The sequence below is a fragment of the Choloepus didactylus genome (assembly GCF_015220235.1).
Source record: "Choloepus didactylus isolate mChoDid1 chromosome Y unlocalized genomic scaffold, mChoDid1.pri SUPER_Y_unloc2, whole genome shotgun sequence".
In the NCBI taxonomy this organism is placed as follows: Eukaryota; Metazoa; Chordata; class Mammalia; order Pilosa; family Megalonychidae; genus Choloepus; species Choloepus didactylus.
In genome coordinates this window covers 215,412-239,451 of record NW_023637625.1, presented here as the reverse complement: position 1 = coordinate 239,451, position 24,040 = coordinate 215,412, and the positions used below count along the sequence as shown (strand labels likewise).

General features: G+C 36.8%; 1 protein-coding gene across 1 annotated transcript in view; it reads right to left on the bottom strand.

Annotated features, from left to right (window-relative positions):
• WDR44 (WD repeat domain 44) overlaps nt 1-24,040 on the bottom strand; it is a 100,720-nt gene that overhangs the window by 33,150 nt on the left and 43,530 nt on the right. The window contains exons 4-12 of the mRNA XM_037824732.1: nt 21,087-21,720; nt 20,462-20,592; nt 19,296-19,391; nt 17,882-18,018; nt 16,990-17,073; nt 6,602-6,708; nt 5,716-5,867; nt 3,412-3,550; nt 1,805-1,869 (exon numbers count right to left, since the gene is read on the bottom strand). Coding sequence (XP_037680660.1) covers nt 1,805-1,869; nt 3,412-3,550; nt 5,716-5,867; nt 6,602-6,708; nt 16,990-17,073; nt 17,882-18,018; nt 19,296-19,391; nt 20,462-20,592; nt 21,087-21,720 — 1,545 coding nt within the window. The remainder of the gene's footprint in view (nt 1-1,804; nt 1,870-3,411; nt 3,551-5,715; nt 5,868-6,601; nt 6,709-16,989; nt 17,074-17,881; nt 18,019-19,295; nt 19,392-20,461; nt 20,593-21,086; nt 21,721-24,040) is intronic.

The window sequence follows — 24,040 nt, the reverse complement described above, 5'->3', positions numbered from 1 at the left end:
TGGGAATCATCCTGGGTTTCTCACTTGCACACCAGGAGCTAGTCAGTCACCAAGTCCTAGAGATTTGACTTTAACATTTCTCAAATTCAGCTTATCTTCATGGTTTCTATCCCCAAATGCTATCACAATCTATCATAATGCAAGCACACCCATATATTTCTATCCTAGGTTAACAGCCTCTTAATGAGTCTCCTTTCTCTAGCCTGGAGCTCCCATCCAATTTATCCTTCACAGTGCTATCACAGTGCTCTTTCTAAAACAAAAATCTGAACATGTTAATTAAACACTTGATTAAAATCTTTTAAAGCAACCCCCCTTCAGTAGTTTGCAGGATCAAGTCCAAATGTCTTGGGTTAACACATAAACCCATTTTAAATCCTTCTCTTGTCTACTCTCCCTCACCTACCTCTAATGCATGCACCCTCTGCTTCAGACATGGAATTCTTGTAGTACTTTTAACATGCCATGCTGTTTCACCTTCCAGGCCTTTGCATTTGCTACTTCCTGTCTGAAATGTCCTTCCCTTCTTTCTCTCAAATAGCTAACTCCTAGCTCAAGCCTTACCTCCTCCAGGAGTTTTTTCCTGACATCCTGATTTATAAGGCTAATTCTTCTACCTGTGTAGCATGCTTGTGTAGAATATGACCATGCAATAGTGTAATGGTGGATTTATCTATTTCACTAGTCAGCAAGGTCCCTGAGGCTAGAGAATATGTCTCTTGATTTTACAGAATCTAGGAATGTCTGGCACACATAAAGGCACTCAAAAAATGAGTTGAGGAAAGCTCAATTTTGGACCTATTAATCAATGTGCTTGAAGAACACACAAGTAGAGTTACCCTATAAATTGTTGTGTGAAAAGGGCAGGTTATAAAACAGCATGTGCAATAATATCCCCCTGTTGTTTAATAGACATAAAGCTATGGAAAGGAAACAAAGAATTAGGATCTAAAGACAGTCCAGGACTGGAGAGAGCAAGAAAGGAGTTATCAGCTTATAGAAACAAACTGAAGGCATAGGAGTCGATGAGAACACACAGAAAAGAAATGTAGACTGAGAATTGCCAAGGACAGAACTCTGAGAAACAGCAACATTTAAGGGGGCAGAAGAAAAAGAGCCAACAGGGATATAAGAAAAAGAACAAGGAAAAATAGAACCATGGAAAACTGAGAGGAGTCTGTCTGGAGTAGGGCAAAGCTAGTGTCAAATACTATAAGTCAATGAAATCCTAGGAAAAAACTGTTGAGTAGGTGGCCATTTTAGGTTCTCCTTTTTATATCACCCTTACTTAGCTCAATACACAAGTAGCACAGGAGACAATTTAGGATAATCTTTTGTATTCTGTGTTTTAGGTTTAAAATTGGTTATATTTTACCTTCCAGCTCTAAGGGCAAATGAAAATCATGAAGATATTTTAAACTACCTGAAACTTGGTAAAGCATTTATTAAACCATGAAGACTGAATAATTAAAATGTCTGAATATCTTTTTCCTTTCATTAATTACCTCTTCTTCAGGTACCCATTACTATTATTATCTTTTAAATAAACATGGATTTAAGAGGACAGGATTTTGTTTTAAGTTCACATTAGTAGTTTGGTAGCTTGTGTAATATTAGTTCATTGGCAACCTTTAAACATCAAATTTTTCACTTACCATTCTATCAGAAGATAATGTAGTTTCTAAGTCTACATCTTAAATTAAGTGTCTTCATGAAACTGTAATTTTTGATAAACAAGGTACTTTATAGCAAACAAATCAAATTATGGCATTACACAATAGTAACCATAAAACAATGAACATACCCCTGTATCTGTATCAGATTTTGATGAATTTAGACTTTCTTGAGATGGTGATGGGGATACATGTCCTAAAAACAACATAGTAATTTTAAAAGGGCATGTACGTACATACATATACCCAGACACATACTCTCCCCTCAAACAAACAAAAACAGTCAAAAATAATGACACAGTATTGCCTAATTAATAGTCAGAGAATGCAGTATTCTAGAAAAATACATTTTCTAAACAAGCGAAGCATAATCCTTTAAGTACCAAAATATTTGCTTTTATATTTTTTATATAAAATCTGAATCAAATGGCTTAACCATTTCCCTAATTTAGTAAACAAAATACTGTTAAATCCTCAGTATTCATAGTGAATAAATTCTTATTAGTCACAACAAGTAGCAAGATGAAATACTCATTGTGCTCCAAGCAGGGTAATAAAAGAAATGACCGATAGTTAGGACTGGAAAAACTCACTGTATATTGTAAACTTAGTTTAATTTCTTGTCAATTCAGTATCATTTTCAATTCTGTATTATTGCATAAAGTAAGCGATACCTGCAAAGGCTACTCAAGTATAAATGGCCTAGCTTGTGAGTATGGCAAATTCCCCTAGACTTCTATGTTTCTCAAATTGATGCTTCTACTATATTTTTCCCTGGCCACTTCTATTCTCCATTGTTAGTGAAACTTCTCTCACTTTACCATGTTTCTCCCATCCCTTAATTTCCTGTTTTCTGCAGTGGTTGATTGGGGGTGGGGTGGGGTAGAGAAAATGTGTTCCACAGTTAAATAATTACAGGAAAAGAATCCCATAAACACCATAAGTAAAACCATGGGCTTTAATTATAGTACAGTTATAAAAATGTGCTACCATCAATTGTAACAAATGTTCCACACGAAAGCAAGGTGTTGGTCATGGGGTAGAATATGGTTGGTCATGGGGTAGAATATGGGAATCCTGTATTTTATACATGGTTGTTCTGTAAACCACAACTTCTTTAATAAAAAAATTTTTAAAAGAATCCCATAAACTCAAACCCCCTATTTACATTAACTCTACATACTTTCCATGTATAATTTACCGTGATATATAAATATTTTTACATAGTTGTAATCAGTTTGTACATAATGTTCTCAGGTTTCTCATTCCCATTTAACATTTTTTCATGTGTCTTTTGATATAATGACAATTCACATTTACTTTCCATGGCTATGCTTCCTTAAACATTCTTTACTTATTGGATGTATACGTGTGTGTATGTGTACATATATATGTAAAATTCTCATTATTTTTCTATATTAATCAATTATTTCATTTTAATCTAAGATAAAACTGAAGGTGCCAGGGAAAACCAGGCATCTTTGTTTTCAATATTTAAGGAAATTAACTATATGCTACACCTAAAAAGGGACAAATTCAAAAGTTTTGTGGGCTTTTGTTTTCATTGGGCTTAGAGACTTTGCTGTTAACTTCTGTTTTACTTTTAAGTTTGTAGCTGTTATGGAACGTAGTGGTTGCTGCAAATGATTGATAGATAAGGAGGGCATTATCATACCTAAAATTTTAAATTTACTTATTTCTCTAGATTTTTAAAGCCCATAAATAAATGAAAAAATACCTTCAGTGTTGTATTTCATTCGCATATTGTTGAAATAATCAAAAGCATTTTTTAAGGCCCATATTCTCACTACATTGTCTTGCCCAGCTGAGGCTAGTAATCGGCCACAGTGAGAAAATTTCATGGTCCAAACAGCTCCCTATGAGAACAAAGGGAAGTTCAAGTGTGTTACTCAAAAATCTAAGACATTACTTTTAAGCCAAGGTTAATTATGAATTAAGCTAAATTATACACAGTAAGATAATGATCACACTACTAACACCACTTAAGGCAGAAAGTCAAATGGGGCTACAATACTGTAAGGAGGGACTTTCAGAAGAAAGGTGGAATAAGATAGTTGCAGTTTGCCACAGTCTACACTAACAACTTCAAGACCCAAAACCCTGTCCACGAATTAATGGAAATGGGAGTTCTCAAGTGGACAGAAATCTTAATTATAAAAGCACAAATCCTAGCTTGAGATCTCAGTCTAGGAGCCTCCTAGTTCCTAGAGTGGGGTGGGGTAGAACAGGGGCAGAGCCCTCAGTATAGCAACAATGACTCCTGACCATGGCTTAGGGAAGAGCAATGCCCACCTTACCAGTAACCCTCATAGCACTGGACATTTAGAAGATGTGTTGGAATGGTGGGGTCTCACCCTGCTTTTCCCCAAGAAACAAGACACTGAAAACAATGGGGAAGTATGCATGGGGTGGGTGGGGGTGGTGTGAAGAGTATAAGAACAGGAATCCTTAAGTTGGCAAGTTCAAATCCTATTACAACAAATACTATCACAGACCACATCTATGCATTCAAAAAGGTTATCCAAGCTAGAGGCAACAGCTCATTTACGGGAATAATGTTCATTTTTTACAATATTCAAGTTTATTAAGAAATTTTGTCATTTGGAGCCTGCTATAATGGGATTTTACTTAAAACAAGAAAAAATGGAAGTCACTACAGTACAAGGAAATTCATCAAATTCTTTAGTACTATAATTACCCAAACATTTATGTACAGATTATAAACACCAAAATTTAAATTCCAACCTGGCTATCACCTTCACCTTCCAGTGAAGCCGAATTTTAAAAGCTATAGCAAGCCAAAGGTAGTACGGAAAACTTTTTTTAATGTCTGTGATTAACTGTATGAATATTAAAAAGTTCTTTCATGATAGCATTACAAGGAGTTAATTACCAACTCCTTGTAAATGTATGATACTATTACAAGGAGTTAATTACTAAGGAGTTAATAGTTGAGAGGTATGGGGGAAAATGTACCTATTGCAAACTACGGACTGTAGTTTACCGTAATATTTTAATACTCTTTCATGAACAGTACCAAATGTACCACCCCAATACTCTGGGTCAATAATGAGGGGGGATAGGGTGTATGGGAGGATCAGGGTTTTCTTTTTTATTTTTATTTCTTTACTGCAGTAATGAAAATGTTCTAAATTTGATCATGGGGATGTATGCACAACTACGTGCATACTGTGAGCCAGTGATTTATACTTCAGATGGTTTCTATGGTGTGTGAATATATCTTAATAAAATTGCATTAAAAATAATGTTTAAAAATTCTTGTATTCTTTTATTAAACATAACATTTTCATTTATAGCTGCATTAAATCTGATAATCAAGAGCTCATTCTAAATATAAGTAAAATAACACAAATGTAGATGAATTGAGGAGAATTTAAGGATATCATTTTAAGGGAGAAAAAGAGATAAAAGTCCACTTGGAAAATGTTTCAGACACTGAGAGATGACAAGGAGTTTTAGATTCCCTGATCAGGGACATAGAGCATCAATATTCCACTTGTGAGTTGTACTACTGCCTTCCTTGTATTCCTAGCATTTTCAGCAGTCAACTGCAAAACACTGTGCACTTTCGTCTACTTTATTTTAACTCTGGAAGAAAACTCTATCTCCCTACTTGTTTTAGAGGACTACTTCAGTTTACAAAATAGATTGAGCTTCCAAAAAATTGGCATGAATTATTTAAAATACATTGGGCAACATCTGAAACATTTAGCAAAGTGTAAACTACCCTCTAATTTAACTGCTTTGAAATTTGGCACCTTGGTAAAACTTCCTTAATGACACAGACCTAGAGTTTACTTATTCAATAACTCATGTCTTGAAGAATAATTTGGAGACAGACCTTTACATTACCTATTCATTAAATCATATTAATACAGATTTGCTCTTCTTGGGTCAGCCTAACAACATCACAAACATAAGAGATCCGCTTTATATAAGCCAAAGCATTTCCCTCAATGAAAACAGTATCAGAATCCTGAAAAATAAAAAAGTAGCTTACCATATGTTCACCACCAAGATCTTGCACCACTTTAATCTGATCAAAATCATAGGGTCCTTTGAAACTATGTGCTGCTTTGAATTTAACTGGTCTCGTGTATGGCATTCCTTCATCATCACCTGATGAAGGATCATCTTGATCAGTATGAAAAACTGAAAAGTATTAATATAGAAATCACTACTAGCTAATGTAGACAAAGCTACTATCATCTGTTAATACCCACTACTTACCAAAAAAATTCATAAAATGGAAAAACAAAATTTGTCTATTACTAAATTGGTTAAGAGCATGGAGTCTGGTGTCAGATTACCTGGTTTCAAATCCAGCTCTGTCATTTATTGTCTGTGTGACCATATGCAAGTTACTCAAACCTTTCTGTGCCTCAGTTTTCCTATCTATAAAATGAAGATAATACTTACCTGTCGTAGGATTTTTACAAGGATCAAAGGAGTTCATATGCCTCAAAATGCTTAGAATAGTGACTTGTACAAAATTAGTACTGTACACATTGCTATTAAATAAAACAAATGAGTACAATGATAAAAAGGCATAGGTTAACACCTGTGCAAAGTTAGAAATTTTCCCTGATTTTAAAGGATATTTATTTTCTTATTTATATAACTAATTTACAACTGATTATTGAACATCAACTATTCCAGATTGCCACAATCACAAAATATGTACAAATTCATGTTTAAGATGTATAAATTCATTTTTCTTCACACCCAAAAAATTAAATGATAAAGGGAATAACATGATTTATTGAAATTCTAAGATGTTAGCTATAAAGGTTTATTTCTTTCAAATAGAATGCTTCTTATAAATAAAAGGCTAAATTCAGATTATTACAAATTAATACTCAGCTAAATTGTTCTATTTCACTTACCTTCATCTCTAACACTTTTAACTTTATTTACCGCACGTTCACCATATTCCTCAGCAAGATGCCTTGCCCTCTTTACTGATTTTCCGAGGAACTTCTTTAGTTGAGTCCTTACAAAGAAACATATATATATAGCACAACTATAAGTTCAACAATTCTCGAAAGTTCAAAGTGGATCCACACATCTATGACCAATTGATTTTTGACAAGGGTGGGGAAAGTATAATCTCTTCAACAAATGTTGGGACAACTAGATATCCACATGCAAAGGAATGAAGTTAGACTCCTATGACACACCATATACAAAAAACTAGCTCAAAATGGATCAAGGACCTAAATATAAGAGGTTAAACTATAAAACGCTTAGAAGATAACATAGGGGCAAATTTTCATGACCTGAGATTCAGTAACAGAGTCTTAAATACAACATCGAAAGCACGAACAACAAAAGAAACAATAGATAAATCTGGCCTCGTTAAAAAAAAATTTTTGTATACCAAAGGGTATTATCAAGAAAGTGAAAAGATAACCGACAGAATGGGAGAAAATAATTGCAAACCATCTATCAGATGAGGGCTTAATATCCAGAATATATAAAGAACTTTTACAATGCAACAACCAAAACACAACTCGAAATGGGGAAGACTTGAAAAGAAAATTTTCCAAAGATATACAAATGGCCAATAAGCATATGAAAAGATGCTCAACATCATTAGTCATTAGGGAGATGCAAACCAAAACCACAATGAGATACCACTTCACACCCACAAGGATGGCTATTATTTAAAAAAATTGATAACAACAGGTGTTGAGGGGATGTGGAGAAATTGGAACCCTCGTTGGTGGTAATGAGAAATGGTACAGTCACTGTGGAAAACAATATGGTGTTCCTCAAAAAGTTAAATACAGAATTACCATATGACCTGGCAATTCCACTTGTACATATATACCCAAAGAAAGTGACAAAAGGTTCTCAAACAGATACTTATAGACCCCAATGTTCAGAGCAGCATTATTCATAATAGCCAACATGTGGAAACAACCCAAGTGTCCATAAACAAATGAATGGGTAAACAAAATGTGGTAACATACACACAATGAAACATTATTAGGCCCTAAGAAAGAAGTTCTGAGACATGCTGTAATACAGAAGAACCCTGAAAACATTATGCTTAGCAAAATATCAAGACACATTAGGACAAATATTGCATGATGCCACTTATAAGAGATGTCTAGAAAAAGCAAATTTGCAGAGATAGAAAGTAGATTAGAGGTTACCAGGGGATAAGAGGAGGGAAAATGTGTTTGCAAATAAGATTAATTTTTAAAAAGTTCAATAACACTTTGACTGGTGTTTATACTGTATTATTTTGACTAGTAAAATATATTATTTTGAAGTAACCTTTTTAAAAAGACAAATAGCAGGTGTTTGAGTCCCCAAATACCTTGTTTCTATGGAATAAATATATTCAAGTCAACATGGCTACAAAGGAAATAAAGATAATTCCTCCCCAATTTATATTCTATATACTCTAGAGCATCGACTTTCAACTGTGAATAATTGCGAGGGTGGGGGTGGGAGTGGGAAGGAGTACAGACAGCTGGGCCTTACCGTTAGATAATCTGATTTAGAGAGTCTGGGGTAAGGCCATGAATCTGAAATGAGGATCATTTTGAGAAGACTAGTTTAGACAGTCATCCTTCAAAACACATTTCATCAATAAAAAGAAAGAGTAAAGAGGTATTTACTTACAAAATAGAATGATTTGGTAACCTAAGACAGTCCTTTGATCCTTCTCTTTCAGTTTGGCTATTTACATGTAATAAAATTAGACTGAGCTTTCCCAGTAGGTACTTCCAAACACAATGCAATCCAAGTATGTACTTCAAGCTTCCATAAATAGAATTTATTTCTTTTTCAATTATCTAAGACTCAAATTTCATATATTATTATTATAGAAAACAATGCACAGCTCATGATATTTAAAACAAACAAAACAAAAGATAGGGAAATTTTTACCAATTCACGGGAGCTCATGATAGTAAGTATAATATTTGAAAAAATTAAGTTATATGTACAAAGATGTTTACTGCAGCACTGTTTAAGAATAGGTAAAAAGAAGAAATAAACTAAATTTTCATCAATAGAGGAATGGATAAACAAATGATGGTATATTTATGCAACAGAATATAATAAAATGAGTAAGGCAAACCAATTAGTTCTTTATTTGTGCCAATCTCTTTTTTTACCCTCAGGGCCCTTTGCATGTGTGTTTATTTCTGCCCAGAATATTCCTGCCCTGGCTAATTCCTACCCATCTTTTAGGTGTCAGATCAAACAGCTCTCTCTCAAGAAGACCTTCCTCAACAATTCAGACCAGGTTTTCCTATAATATATTCCCATAGCACAGCACACTTTTCTTTTATATCAATTGCAACAAGTGTAATTAGATTTATCAGTGTAATTGCATGCTTAATGTCTCTCTCTCCCATTGAACCATAAATTCTATGATTGTCTTGTTAATGTTATATTCCCAGCACTCAACTTTCATGTCTGGTTCACAGAAAGACTGCAATGCGTTTACCATTGGTACTGATATGGAAAGATGCCTATGACACATTAGATTGTTTAAAAAGTTGGCCAACTATAGGTATAGTATAATTCTACATTTATGATAAAAAAATTCTATGGAGAACAGACCAAACTATTATGCTGATTATTTCTGGGAGTGAGATTATGAGAGACTTTTGTTTTCTATTTTACTCATTTCTGCATTACTTTTTTTTTATTTAATTAATTTTATTTTGAAATAAATTCAAACTTACAAGAACAGTTGCAAAAACAGTACAAACCCCATACACAGAACTCCAGCATACCCTGATCCCCCACCCCCGATACCCTGATCCACCCCTTTAACATCCTGTCACACCACCATTTCTTTCTTTCCATCCCTCCCTGTCTATCACCCATCATCTATTGCTCTGTCCTCTGAACATATGAGAGCAATACAATTCACATATACCTTTCCCATAGACAAGAACATTCCTTTATGCAATCCCATTAAGCGCAGCTAAGAAGTTCAAGAAATTCAACATTGATGCGAAGCTTACATTCTATATTCCTTTTTTTTTTTCCCTTATGTCCCATCTGTGTCCCTTTGAGCCTCCTCTCCTCCATCCTCAGATCCCATCCAGGATCATCCTTGGCATTCAACTGTCATCTATTTAGACTTTTTTTTTTTCAATTGTGGAAACATACATACAGACTAAATCTTCCCATTCCACCCCCTCCCTAGCCTTCCATTAGTGGGATTAATCACATTTAGAATGTTGTAATGCTATCACCTTCCCACCATCCATTTCTAGAAGTTTCCCTTCACCCCAAACAGAAACCCTACACTCATTTCTTTTTTTTTTAATCTTCATTTTATTGAGAGATATTCACATACCACACAGTCATACAAAACAAATCGTACTTTCGATTGTTTACAGTAACATTACATAGTGGTACATTCATCACCCAAATCAATCCCTGACACCTTCATTAGCACACACACAAAAATAACAAGAATAATAATGAGAGTGAAAAAGAGCAATTGAAGTAAAAAAGAACACTGGGTACCTTTGTCTGTTTGTTTTCTTCCCCTATTTTTCTACTCATCCATCCATAAACTAGACAAAGTGGAGTGTGGCCCTTATGGCTTTCCCAATCCCATTGTCACCCCTCATAAGCTGCATTTTTATACAACTGTCTTCGAGATTCATGGGTTCTGGGTTGTAGTTTGATAATTTCAGGTATCCACCACCAGCTACCCCAATTCTTTAGAACCTAAAAAGGGTTGTCTAAAGTGTGCGTAAGAGTGCCCACCAGAGTGACGTCTCGACTCCTTTTGGAATCTCTCTGCCACTGAAGCTTATTTCATTTCCTTTCACATCCCCCTTTTGGTCAAGAAGATGTTCTCCGTTCCACGATGCCAGATCTACATTCCTCTCCGGGAGTCGTATTCCACGTTGCCAGGGAGATTCACTCCCCTGGGTGTCTGATCCCACGTAGGGGGGAGGGCAGCCTACACTCATTTCTTAACTCCCCATTGCCCCTTCCCCCACTTCTTGTAATCCATACTCTACTTTTCATCTCTATGGTCATAATCTCTGATACTCTCTTTGTGTTTACTGTGGGGCTTAAATTTAACCTCTTAAATCTATAACAGTCTTGTTTTTCTTTGATACCAACTTAACTTCAATAGGATTTCAATGTGTTCCTATACTCCTCCATTCCCCAACCTTTATGTAGTTCTTGTCAAAAATTACATATTTTACATTCAGTCCAAAACCACTGATTTATCATTACAGTTTATGTATTTTAGATTCTGTAGGAAGTAAACAGTGGAAGTTACAAATCAAAAATACAGTAGTACTGGTATTTATATTTACCATGTGATCTTTGCTGGAAATCTTTATTTCTTCATGTAGTTTCAGTCAATTGTTTAGTGTCCCTTCCTTTCAGCCTGCTCAACTCCCTTTAGCATTTCTTATAGGACTGATCTACTGGTGATGAAGTCCCTCAGCTTTTGATTATCTGGGAATGTTTTCATCTCTCCCTAATTTTTATCCTCCAGGTGTTTGTGAATTCTCCAAGTCTCTGATGGTTATTGACTTCTATTTGTATTCCATTGTGGTCAGAGAATGTGCTTTGAATAAATTCATTTTTTTTAATTTATTGAGGCTTGTTTTTATGTCCCAGCATACGGTCCATTCTGGAGAAAGATCTGTGATCAGTAGAGAAGAATGTGTATCCCGGTGACCTGGGATGTAATATTCTATATATGTCTGTTAAAATTGTCTATATCTCCATCTCCTTTCTTTGTATCTCTGCTGGTAGGGCTCTCTTTAGTATCTGAAGTAGGGCAGGTCTTTTATTGGCAAAATCTCTCAGCATTTGTTTGTCTGTGAAAAATTTCAGCTCTCCTTCAAATTTGAAGGAGAGTTTTGCTGGATAAAGTATTCTTGGTTGGAAATTTTTCTCTTTCAGAGTTTTAAACATGTCATGCCACTGCCTTCTCACCTCCATGGTGGCCGCTGAGTAGTAACTACTTAGTCTTATGTGTTTCCTTTGTATGTGGTGAACTGCTTTTCTCTTACTGCTTTTAGAACTTGCTCCTTCTCTTCAGTATTTGACAGTCTGGTCAGAATATGTCTTGGAGTGGGTTTATCTGGATTTATTCTATTTGGAGTTCGCTGGGCATTTATGCTTTGTGTATTTATATTGTGTAGAAGGTTTGGGAAGTTTTCCCCAACAATTTCTTTGAATACTCTTTCTAGACCTTTACCCTTCTCTTCCCCTTCTGGGACACCAATGAGTCTTAAACTTGGATGTTTTATTTTATCTATCATATCCCTGAGATCCATTTTGATTTTTTCCCCCATTCTTCCTTTTGTTCTTTCATTTTCCGTTCTGTGGTCCTCTAGGACATTGAGTTGTTTTTCAACTTCCTCTAATCTTGTATTATGGGTATCCAGAGTCTTTTTAATTTGGCCTACAGTTTCTTTAATTTCCAGAAGATCTTCCATTTTTTTATTTACTCTTGCAATGTCTTCTTTATGCTCATCTAGTGTCTTCTTCATGTCCTTTATTTTTTTTTTAATCATTTTATTGAGATATATTCACATACCACGCAGTCATACAAAACAAATTGTACTTTCGATTGTTTACAGTACCATTACATAGTTGTACATTCATCACCTAAATCAATCCCTGACACCTTCATTAGCACACACACAAAAACAACAAGAATAATAATTAGAGTGAAAAAGAGCAATCGAAGTAAAAAAGAACACTAGGTACCTTTGTCTGTTTGTTTGCTTCCCCTACTTTTCTACACATCCATCCATAAACTAGACAAAGTGGAGTTTGGTCCTTATGGCATTCCCAATCCCACTGTCACCCCTCATAAGCTACATTTTTATACAACTGTCTTCGAGATTCATGGGTTCTGGGTTGTAGTTTAATAGTTTCAGGTATCCACCACCAGCTACCCCAATTCTTTAGAACCTAAAAAAGGTTGTCTAAAGTGTGCGTAAGAGTGCCCACCAGAGTGATCTCTCGGCTCGTTTTGGAATCTCTCTGCCACTGAAGCTTATTTCATTTCCTTTCACATCCCCCTTTTGGTCAAGAAGATGTTCTCCATCCCACGATGCCGGGTCTACATTCCTCCCCGGGAGTCATATTCCACGTTGCCAGGGAGATTCACTTCCCTGGGTGTCTGATCCCACGTAGGGGGGAGGGCAGTGATTTCACCTTTCAAGTTGGCTTAGCCAGAGAGAGAGGGCCACATCTGAGCAACAAAGAGGCATTCAGGAGGAGACTCTTAGGCACAAATACAGGGAGGCCTAGCCTCTCCTTTGCAGGCAACCGTCTTCCCAAGGGTAAAACTTATGGTAGAGGGCTCAACCCATCAAACCACCAGTCCCCTATGTCTGTGGTCATGTTAGCAACCATGGAGGTGGGGTAGGCGAATACCCCTGCATTCTCCACAGGCTCCTCAAGGGGGCACTACATCTTTTTTTTTTTTTTTCCTTGTTTGTCTTTTTTCTTTTCTTTTTCTTTTTTTTTTTTTTTAACTTTCCCTTCTTTTTTCAAATCAACTGTATGAAAAAAAAAGTTAAAAAGAAAACAAACATACAATAAAAAAACATTTCAAAGAGACCATAGCAAGGGAGTAAGAAAAAGACAACTAACCTAAGATAACTGCTTAACTTCCAACATGTTCCTACTTTACCCCAAGAAAGTTACATAATATAGCAACATTTCAGTGAACTTGTTCCTACTACATCCATCAGAAATTAACAGACCATAGTCATTTCTGGGCATCCCCAGAACGTTAAATAGCTTATCTGTTCTTCTTGGATTTTTGTTCCCCCTTCCTTAATTGGTCTCTACTGCTAGTTCCCCTACATTCTACATTATAAACCATTTGTTTTACATTTTTCAAAGTTCACATTAGTGGTAGCATATAATATTTCTCTTTTTGTGCCTGGCTTATTTCGCTCAGCATTATGTCTTCAAGGTTCATCCATGGTGTCATATGTTTCACGAGATCGTTCCTTCTTACTGCCGCGTAGTATTCCATCGTGTGTATATACCACATTTTATTTATCCACTCATCTGTTGAAGGACATTTGGGTTGCTTCCATCTCTTGGCAATTGTGAATAATGCTGCTATGAACATTGGCGTGCAGATATCTGTTCGTGTCACTCCTTTCCGATCTTCCGGGTATATACCAAGAAGTGCAATCGCTGGATCGAATGGTAGCTCTATATCTAGTTTTCTAAGGAACTGCCAGACTGACTTCCAGAGTGGCTGAAACATTATACAGTCCCACCAACAATGAATAAGAGTTCCAATTTCTCCACATCCCCTCCAGCATTTCTTCATGTCCTTTATATCCCGTGCCATGCTCTCGTTGCCTGTCTGTAGTTCTTTGATTAACTGCGCCAAGTACTGTGTGTCTTCTGATCTTTTGATTTGGGTGTTTGGGTTTGGGTTCACCATATTGTCTGGTTTCATCAAATGCTTTAAGATTTTCTGTTGTTTTTGGCCTCCTGGCATTTGCTTTACTTGATCTCTAATTTGTCAGAACTGCAGCTTGGTGGCGTACGCTTTCCCTAACTAACCAGCAGATGGTGTCTGTGCGTCACCTATTCCCCTCAAATCAGTTCTCCCCAACTCTGTCTTTGTGGTGTGTGGGGATCTGATTCTTGTGGGGTTCAATTGGTGAACTCAATTTGGGTGTGTTGTTGGTGCTGTCTGCCCTGAATGAGGGTTGTGTCTGAGCGGTTAGGGAGGGAGAACAGCTTTAATAATCAAACCTTCCAGGTGTTCCTGGAGATTTAAGGCTGTTGCAAGAGTCTAAGCCTTCATTTCAGTCTTGCCACAGATTGTCTCTGCCACTGACCCAAAAGTCCTTGGTATTGGTGTAGGTTCCCTGGGATTTCTGAGCGGCTCCCCCTTCCCTGCTGTGCTCTTCCAGGACCTCTGCTGAGGGAGGGCTGTGCCATGTCACAAGTGTGCGCCAGCTTCCAGGGAAGCCCTGGGATGGCAAGCTGTGCAGGGGCGTTCCCAGCCCACTTCAAAGATGGATGAATGGGATGCATTAACTTCCCCTTTTCACACAGCTCCGCCCTCCCAGCCCTGGGACAATCAGCCATGGTTGTATTGGAGGCCACTGTCCACAGCTGATATTGTGGCATGTGTGCGGTGCTGCAGGAAAGACTCCCCATTACACTGGGTTTCTTGGCGCGGCTCTGGGCTGTGGTTCTGGCCAATGGCAGGAGTGTTCCCAGCCCGCTGGGGAGATGGCTGCAAGTGGTGCAGTTTTTTCTCCTTTTGGCTCCCCTTTGCTCCCCGGGCCCTGAGACAATCAGCAGTGGGTGTGGGAAGGGGTATCCTCCATGCCAGACACCGAGGTTGTTAGCCCAGCCCGCTCCTGCTGTGCTTCACTGCACAGCTCTCCCCGTTGTATCTGCAGTGGCTCCCAGGCTTTTTTTTTTTTTTTTTTTTTTTTGAAGAACTAGTCCATCTCCAAACACCAGCCCACCATTTTCCCACACTGCAGCGTGGCCGAGGGACTTTCAGCTGACTCACTCACTTGTTTCAGAATGCAGATTCCTGGTTTCACCAAATGCACTGTCCCTGTAGATTTAGCAGACCTTGTCTGGCTGGTGCTGCACTGGAACTGGGGTTCTGGACCACTTTCTGGTATTTATCTAGCATTTTTTATGGAGGTGTTTTTTTGCCCTGTCTCACCTAGCTGCCACCTTAGGTTCTTCCTGCATTACTTTTCGTAATCAGAAGACAAAGATGATAAACCATGTTTAAAAGCACTGTAAGGTCTCTGCTACCTATAACTCTGCAATTACATTTTCTGGATAACTATAGGTTTATTATTACTTTACAGGCAAGAAACAGAGATTTTAATAATTTTGGATAAGAATATTTCTAAAACATACACTTCAATGCCTTCTAAAATGACACAATGCCCAATAAAGTTTCTTTCCTTGATGAATAGGGTCACAGTTAACCACATTTACTGTTCTTTAATAAATCCATGATTTTTCAAATGCATTATAGGTGTGCCATGATATTGGTCAGACACCCCTCACCCCCAAAACCTTCAAGGCATAGGGGCAAAGCCTGGGGAAGGAAGAACCCTGGGCCAGTGTCTTCTGGTCATCACATGCCTCATCAATTTACTCCAGTGTCAATACAAACTTATTTTCTATTTGTGTCATGACATGAGAAAAGGTTGGAAAGCACTGCTATATGGAATGGCTGTGCTATGTGTGAGTCTTTTTTTTTTAATTATTTTCCTGATTCTTCTCTTACAATCAGAATATTACCTGACATGTCTAACATGTTGATTTACATGTTGCCCAGTTTGCTGCTTCTGTTTTGCAGTGAGCTCAGAAACCAGATAACCAAATTTGTTTTAACTAAGTAGGAAGAAAGTATAATGGCTTTCAATAAACCTGAGGAGCTTTTCTCTTTAAAAGATGCATATGCCTTAGTGCATGGACTATGTGCCATCTCTCCAAAATGTTCACCTGTCTCCTGAATATTCCTAATCCTCAGGTTCCTGATGGCTGCCATTGCTAGAGAGATAAGTTCCAGTTATCTCAGGTGTTATCATATACCCACTTTGGGGAAAATATATTTTCTAAAAACTCCTTTGATACACCTACAACACTAAGAAAAGATCAGACCTAAGTGGAGAATTCGCTTCAGGCTTTAGAATGAATTATTGCCAATCAAGCAAAATCTGTGTTTGCCATTGTGCTAGATTTCTGCAGGGAAAACAGAAGGATGACCACAATCTTTTTGCAACATATGGTTTAGCTGTTTAACATGTGTTTATCATATTTTTAAAATCAGGAAAAGATTAGAAAATACATGATAAAGGGCAAAAATGAGTTTATGCAGACTACAGGTGTCACTGAAGTGAAGAAAAGGAAAAAATTAACTATTGAACTGGAGCAGTCAAGAAGAATCTCATATAGTTGGGTTTAGAAAGACAAATAGAATCTATGGAGATGAAGAGAAAGAGAAGACAATTTCAAGAAGGACAATCATGTTTTGCTACCAACACTTCTAACACCTATCATCAGAAAAAGAATACAGGGATGACATAAAATTTATTGATCATTTACTAATGTCAGACGCTATAAAAATGACCAACACAGCCTCAAGGAACTCATTATCCATTGGCCAGGGGCAGGAAGTAATGGTGAGGGGAGGATATACTAACTGGATAGAGCATAGATTTAAGAAGGTATAGCAATTCTCATATTTTTTAAAAATAAAAGCTTGAAAACAGATGTTACTGTAACTCACGTTTTCTGTTTTAACCTTCCACCATCAGTATCTGTCGGCTGAGATTGTAATTTCTCTTCGTTATCTGACTGTGCCGTGTCATTACTACAAGGGGAAAAAGTTATTTTAAAAGAAACCATTTCTCCACTTACCAAAATCTCTGTTTCTACTTACTATATGATCAGCTAATCTTTACTGGAATAAGGAAAAAAACTATGTTAATGTGTTGTATATAATTTTAATATAAATGATGACCCTGAGAATTTAAAGGCTACAGAGGATAAAGAATATAATGTTTAAAAGTAGATGCAATGTACAAAATGTAAGGGAATGCAACTGAAGAATTTATGTAAAATGTACTACAAATAAGGCTTTTTGTTGAACAAAATGTGCTGCACAGAGATGATAAATCAACTTTTACATATCTCCCTTCTCATTCATCATGTACATCATGAATTATTTTAAAAAGTTTTTCCTTTTAAGGAATTATCCCTTAGATTTACAAATATCTCACAGTAAAGTCAATCAGTTCCCTTTAAAGTCATTTTCCAACCTTATAAGGACAGCAACAATGTTTATAATGTTTATTATTAACCTTTACACAAGGTTTCAGAAAAGCAGGCATTCATGGGTGTTTAATCTCAATATGATTTTACACTATCTCTAGTAAAATACAGATCATTTTGGAGGAAGAGAAACTACATACAATGAGACTTAATTAAGATTTACACTATTTTTCCTAAGTACTTGTGCAGTCTTAAAAAGAAAACAAAGTTTAAGGATACAAACATTAATCACAGATTGTTTCAAAAACTGAAATGCAACCAAATTAGGGAATGTCAAAGTATATAACCAGATAAATATTCACCACTCTGAAATACTACAAATGATAAATAATAACATTAGGCCATACCTTACATACTCCTTAGTCCTTCTCATGATGTGTAGAGTGAGAGGATTAATACCTGTTGGCAGTTCCTCTTCTGCAAGACTCAAAGGTATTTCTTCTCCAGTATCCAGGTTCTTAATCATTACACTGGCTAAAATTTCCTAAGGTAAAAAATAACACTGAGATGACCTATAATTCAATTATCTTTTTGAGTCTACAAAATCCTCGAAGATTTAAGCTAAGGCTTTCTAAATATATTTGAAACTTTGTGCAATAATTTTTTGACATCATTACTGAGATGTAATTCACATACCGTAAAATACACCCACATAAAGTACATAATTCAATGATTTTTAGTATATTCACACAGTTGTGAAACCATTACCTATCTGCAAGTTTTGAACATGTTCATCACCCCAGAAAGAAACCCTATATCCATTTGCTGTCATTCCCCATTCCCCACTACCCCAAGTCCCCGACAATTAATCTACTTTCCGTCTCTACGGATTTGCCTATTCTGGGTATTTCATATCAATGGAATCATACAATATGCGGTCACTTGAAAGTGGCTTCTTTCACTTGGCATAATGTTTTTAAGGTTCATTCATGCTGTAGCATCTATCAGTACTTCATTTTTATTGCTGAAAGAATATTCAATTGTATGGATATGTCACATTTTATTCATCCATTCATCAACTGGTGAATGTATTTTTTGCTGTTTCTACCTTTTGACTATCATGAATAATGCTGCTATGAACACTCATGCAGAAGTTTTTGTAAAGACATATCTTCATTTCTCTAGGAGTGGAATTTTTGTGTTTTATGGTAACTCTAAGTTTAACACTTTGAAGAACTGACAAACTTTTCCAAGTACAATTTTTTTAAGTGAGCAGCTTAAAAGAAACAAAAAATAAGATTTTGCCTCAAAACTTTTTAATAAACTGTTCAAAAGATGCATACTAAACAATTTTAATGGTAAGAAGTAAGCACTGAGTTTGTATACCTTGCACAATGAATAATATGTATAAAAATGTTTCTATTTCAAGTTTCCTATAAGCCCACTTTCTACAAAATATGGGCCTTGCTTTTAATACATCTATCCCATTATACATTATATAATTGGTATTTCAAGTTTCCTATAAGCCCACTTTCTACAAAATATGGGCCTTGCTTTTAATACATCTATCCCATTATACATTATATAATTGGTATTTCAAGTTTCCTATAAGCCCACTTTCTACAAAATATGGGCCTTGCTTTTAATACATCTATCCCATTATACATTATATAATTGTGTGAGAGGGCAAGTTTAAGTCAGAGTTGCAAGATCCAGCATATTAAAAAAACAAAAACTCAGACTATCTTCAACTTTCATTTTTTTGTACATTTTCATTTCTATATCTTATGATTTTAAAAATGGGGAAAAATCTAATTTTACCTCATCAGTAAGCTCTCTTCCAGAGTTCGATCTAGGTCTCTGAGGGCCCATAACTTCACACGCTATTGTCTGCCCATCAGATGCTTTTCCATTTTCCTGAAATTATAATTTTGTAAACACACAGTAAACTGAGTCAATTTCTGCATATTTTCAATTATTCATTACCACACACAGTTCTAAAGAATTCTATAATTCAGATAATGAAGCCTGCTGAAAATTTAAATGGAACACTCATGTCAGTCCTTCATTCTTTTCAGCATGCTGAAAAAAATTAAGTGCCAAAACTTTTGCTGCTCATGAAACAATACTCTTTTAGAAGTCTTGAAAACAAATGGTCTAATTGAACCTGACCAAAAAAGTACTTCTCTACTAGTAGAATAAAGACAGCACTAAGTTTGCTGATAATCAGGGCTGAATGTGGACTTCTCTAAGGTAGGGGGTGGGCAAACTTTTCCTGCAAAGAGCCAGATGGTAAATATTTTAGGCTTTTGGGGTTATATACAGTCTCTGTCATATATTCTTCATTTTTAAAAACAACCCTTTAAAAATGTGAAGACCATTCTTAGCTTGGAGACTGTACAAAAACAAACCACTGCTGACCCCTGCTCTAAGGCTATAAGAATAACATAGTTTCAAGTCTGCAAGCCTACCCCACCAGAGCTACTGATCGAGTAAACTTTGAGTCCCAGAATTTGGCTGTAGTAAAATTAATGTTATCATGTCCTTTGTGTAGATCACTACCTGGTATGTGAAGTTTATCGTGATTAGGGAAAGGAAATTATATATAAAAAAATAAGCACCCAATTTTCACAACTGTAGGTCATGTAAATGAAGATTTATTCATTATTAATATCAATAATTTTACAAATAGCAGCATTTGTCATTTTTTGAATGCCTACTACATGCCAGGTACTTGGTACACTTTAGCTCATTTATTGTTGCAAGTAATCTTCACGGAAGGTTTTTTCCCATTTTACCAATGGGTCATCTGAGACTCAAATGTTATATAGCTCGCTAGTCACCCAGCTAGTTAGTAGCAGAGTTGAAGGCCAGGTTTGGGGAACAAGAAAATATGTGGCCTAGAGAAGAAGTTTCAACAATCAGTAAACCAGCCAGGTGTGTAAAGCTGATAAAGCCTTTATCAAATGTAACACTAATTCACCAACCTGGGCAGTAACTATTTTATCTCCACTGGCAGCACTTGCCAAGTCAAGAGAAGGCTGAGAATCCTTGGCTGTGCTCTCTGAAGCTATGTTTGTAGTTAGGAGATTATCAGATGTAATATTCTCTTTGGGAACTGCAATGACAATAGTATCAATAACTAATATTTATAAGGGACTTCATACATAGTTTATAAAGTGATTAAAAATCTATTTGATTCTGTAACAACCCTGTGAGGAAAGTGGTTTTATTATTCTTGATTTACATATGGGGAAACCAGGGATCAAACAAGTTGTTTGTTTAACTTCCTCGAGGCTTTACCACTTACACATTAAGAGATCTAGGACTTTAATTCAGATCTTATGTCTCAAAATCCCATGTTCTTTTCACCATGCCACACTCTCTCACATGGTAACACATTGAAGTCTGTTGAAATATTCAATTATAGTAACATAACTTATCATCAATGCAAAATTTTTCACTTTTTGTTGATCACTAAAAAAATAATTTTTGTAACTAGGTCATCAATATGCCTTTACACAGCATAAATTGAAATAAAATCAGAGAGTTACATAATTTCAACTCCAAAAATCTCTCCTCAAATATAGTTATTTCTCAATTAATACTTGCCATCTAGATCAGGTGTTTTAAGAGCCTCAAACTCTGATTCATTTTTCTTTTTTCTTGGTGGTGGAGCAGGTCGAGATGGAGGTGGGGGTCTAGGAGGTGGGAAATTAGTTGGAGGGGGTAAGTGTGCTGGAACAGGCTTCTTCATACTGGCCACTATATCAGGTTCAGGAGTAAGTTGTCTTGGGGGTTTGGCAGGAGCCGCTTCTTCCACTGCAGTAAAATCTTTAGAAGATGAAGAATTTGAGGACGCAGGTTCTAGAACATCACTTCGTTTGGCTTCCACTATTTCTTTGTTCAATACTTCAGTTTCAGTTTCAGGTGCATTAAGGTGCTCAGCTGAACTTCTTTCAGTTAACTTGGTTTCAGCTACTGGCTTCTCACAGGTGTCATTAGAAGGAACACATTTTTTAGATTCTAATTCAGTTTCTTCAAATACATTCTGATTCTCTGTGTTTTGGGACTCTTCCTGTAGTGTTTGATCTATGGCTAACAGTCTGGGTATACTGCTAAGATCTGTTCCAGTCATAACAGGACTTGCAGTAGCCTGATCAGAGAGTCCTTTTCCTTCAGAATCCAAAGAGTCATCTCCAAGCTGTAGCACTTTCTGACTTTCCTCAAGAATACTTTCAATAATCTGTTAAAAGGTTAAACATCAGTTTAAAAAAATGGATCTATTTACAAGAATATAATAATAGCTAATCATTTATATTGCATTTATTATGTGCCAGGCAACGTTTTATTCTAATCTTTATGACAACTTTATGAGATAGAAATTTTACTATCGTCATTTTATAAATGAGGGAACTAAGGTACAGAGGAATAGGAATCAAATGATTTGTGCAAGCTCACAAAGTTAGTAAATGGTGAAGCTGTCATATAAACACAGGAAGTTAGGCCCCTGAATCTGCAATCTTATACATTATATTAGAGAATATGTGTTTGTATGTGTAGTCACAAAAGTTTAATCAACCATGTAAAATAAAATCCAAATCTAAAATTACATTGGGACTCTTATTACTGTAGTTTACTTATATATTTATGCCAAATTAGTTGTAATTGCTGGTTTCATCCTAGGTAACAAAATCATGAAATCAAAATCCACCCAGTACAAGAATTCAAGTTGTTTAGCTCTGAACTCAAGTCTCTGACAGAAAAAGCCAGCGGATGAGGAGACTAACATTCTTAAACAGACTGCACCTGATGTCCCACTATTCATATTGATGACAGACCACGTAAAGAGTTCAAACACCCTGCCCACACTGCCTTTTTACCCCTTTATTTCTTATTTGTAGCTGGAAACTATAGACAGGCTCTCTATGTCCTCTACAAACATTTAGAAGAAAATGTATTTTTAACCTAGTCTTGTCATTATAAACACATTAAATCTCATAGCCCACTTATCTTTCCACCATGCCCAACCATGGATGATTTCTGCTTTCTCTATTCCTTAGCTTCATAAAGTTAATGAAGTATCACAGAACCATCCTGACCTGGCTTACCACAAATTCATGCTAACTTGAACTGGATATTACTGCTGCTCAATAGTATTCATCCCTGATTCACCAGCATATTCCACACAATAGTTTTTCTCAATCCTCAAATTTTTAATCCTAAGACCTACCTGACTTTTACCAGCAGAATATTAAATGGACACCATCTAATCTGTCAATTGGGTGGTTATTGAAAACTGAAGACCTTAGTGATAACAGAAGTCAGAGTACAGTGGTTTAAAGAATGAATAGGAGGTTTGGGTTGGGTTTTCTGTCACTAGCAAGTAAAATCATCTCAATCAGGCATCTGTCTACAGAATGCCAACCAAGGACTACCAGAGAACGTGACCTTCCAGCTGCTCATTGGGACTCAACTGGAGAGTGGGGACCAATGTGTTGGCAAAAGTTCAGGTGAGGAGGCGGGGCAAGATGGCAGACTGGTGAGCTGTAACTTTTAGTTACTCCTCCAGGAAAGTAGGTAGAAAGCCAGGACTGGATGGACTGGACACCACAGAGCAATCTGCCTTTGGGCATCCTTCATACAACACTCATGAAAATGTCGAACTGCTGAGATCAGCGAAATCTGTAAAGCTTATCTCTCTGCCCTGTGGACCTTTCCTTAATGGCCCTGGTTGCTTTGTCTATTAGCATTTCAATAACCCATCAGATCTCTGAGGAGGGCCCTTTTTTTTTTTTTTAATCCTTTTTTCTCTTTCTAAAACAATTACTCTAAGAAGCCCAATCAGAAAGCTTCAAAGAATTGCAATTTGGGCAGGTCAAGTCAAGAGCAGAACTAGGAGAGCTCTGAGACAAAACGCAATAATCCAGTGGCTGAGAAAATTCACTAAACACCACAACTACCCAAGAAAAGGGGGGTGTCCGCTCACAGCCATCATCCTGGTGGACAGGAAACACTCCTGCCCATCGCCAGCCCAATAACCCAGACTTCCCCAGACAACCCAGTGTGACGGAAGGGCTTCAAATAACAGGCACACACCACAAAACTGGGCATGGACATTAGCCTTCCCTGCAACCTCAGCTGATTGTCCCAGAGTTGGGAAGGTAGAGCAGTGTGAATTAACAAAGCCCCATTCAGCCATCATTTCAGCAGACTGGGAGCCTCCCTACACAGCCCAGCAGCCCAGAACTGCCCTGGGGGGACAGCACTCACCTGTGACATAGCACAGTCATCCTTCAACAGAGGACCCGGGGTGCACGGCCTGGAAGAGGGGCCCACTTGCAAGTCTCAGGAGCCATATGCCAATACCAAGGACTTGTGGGTCAGTGGCAGAGACAAAATGTGGCAGGACTGAACTGAAGGATTAGACTATTGCAGCAGCTTTAAAACTCTAGGATCACCAGGGAGATTTGATTGTTAGAGCCACCCCCCCTCCCTGACTGCCCAGAAACATGCCCCATATACAGGGCAGGCAACACCAACTACACATGCAAGTTTGGTACACC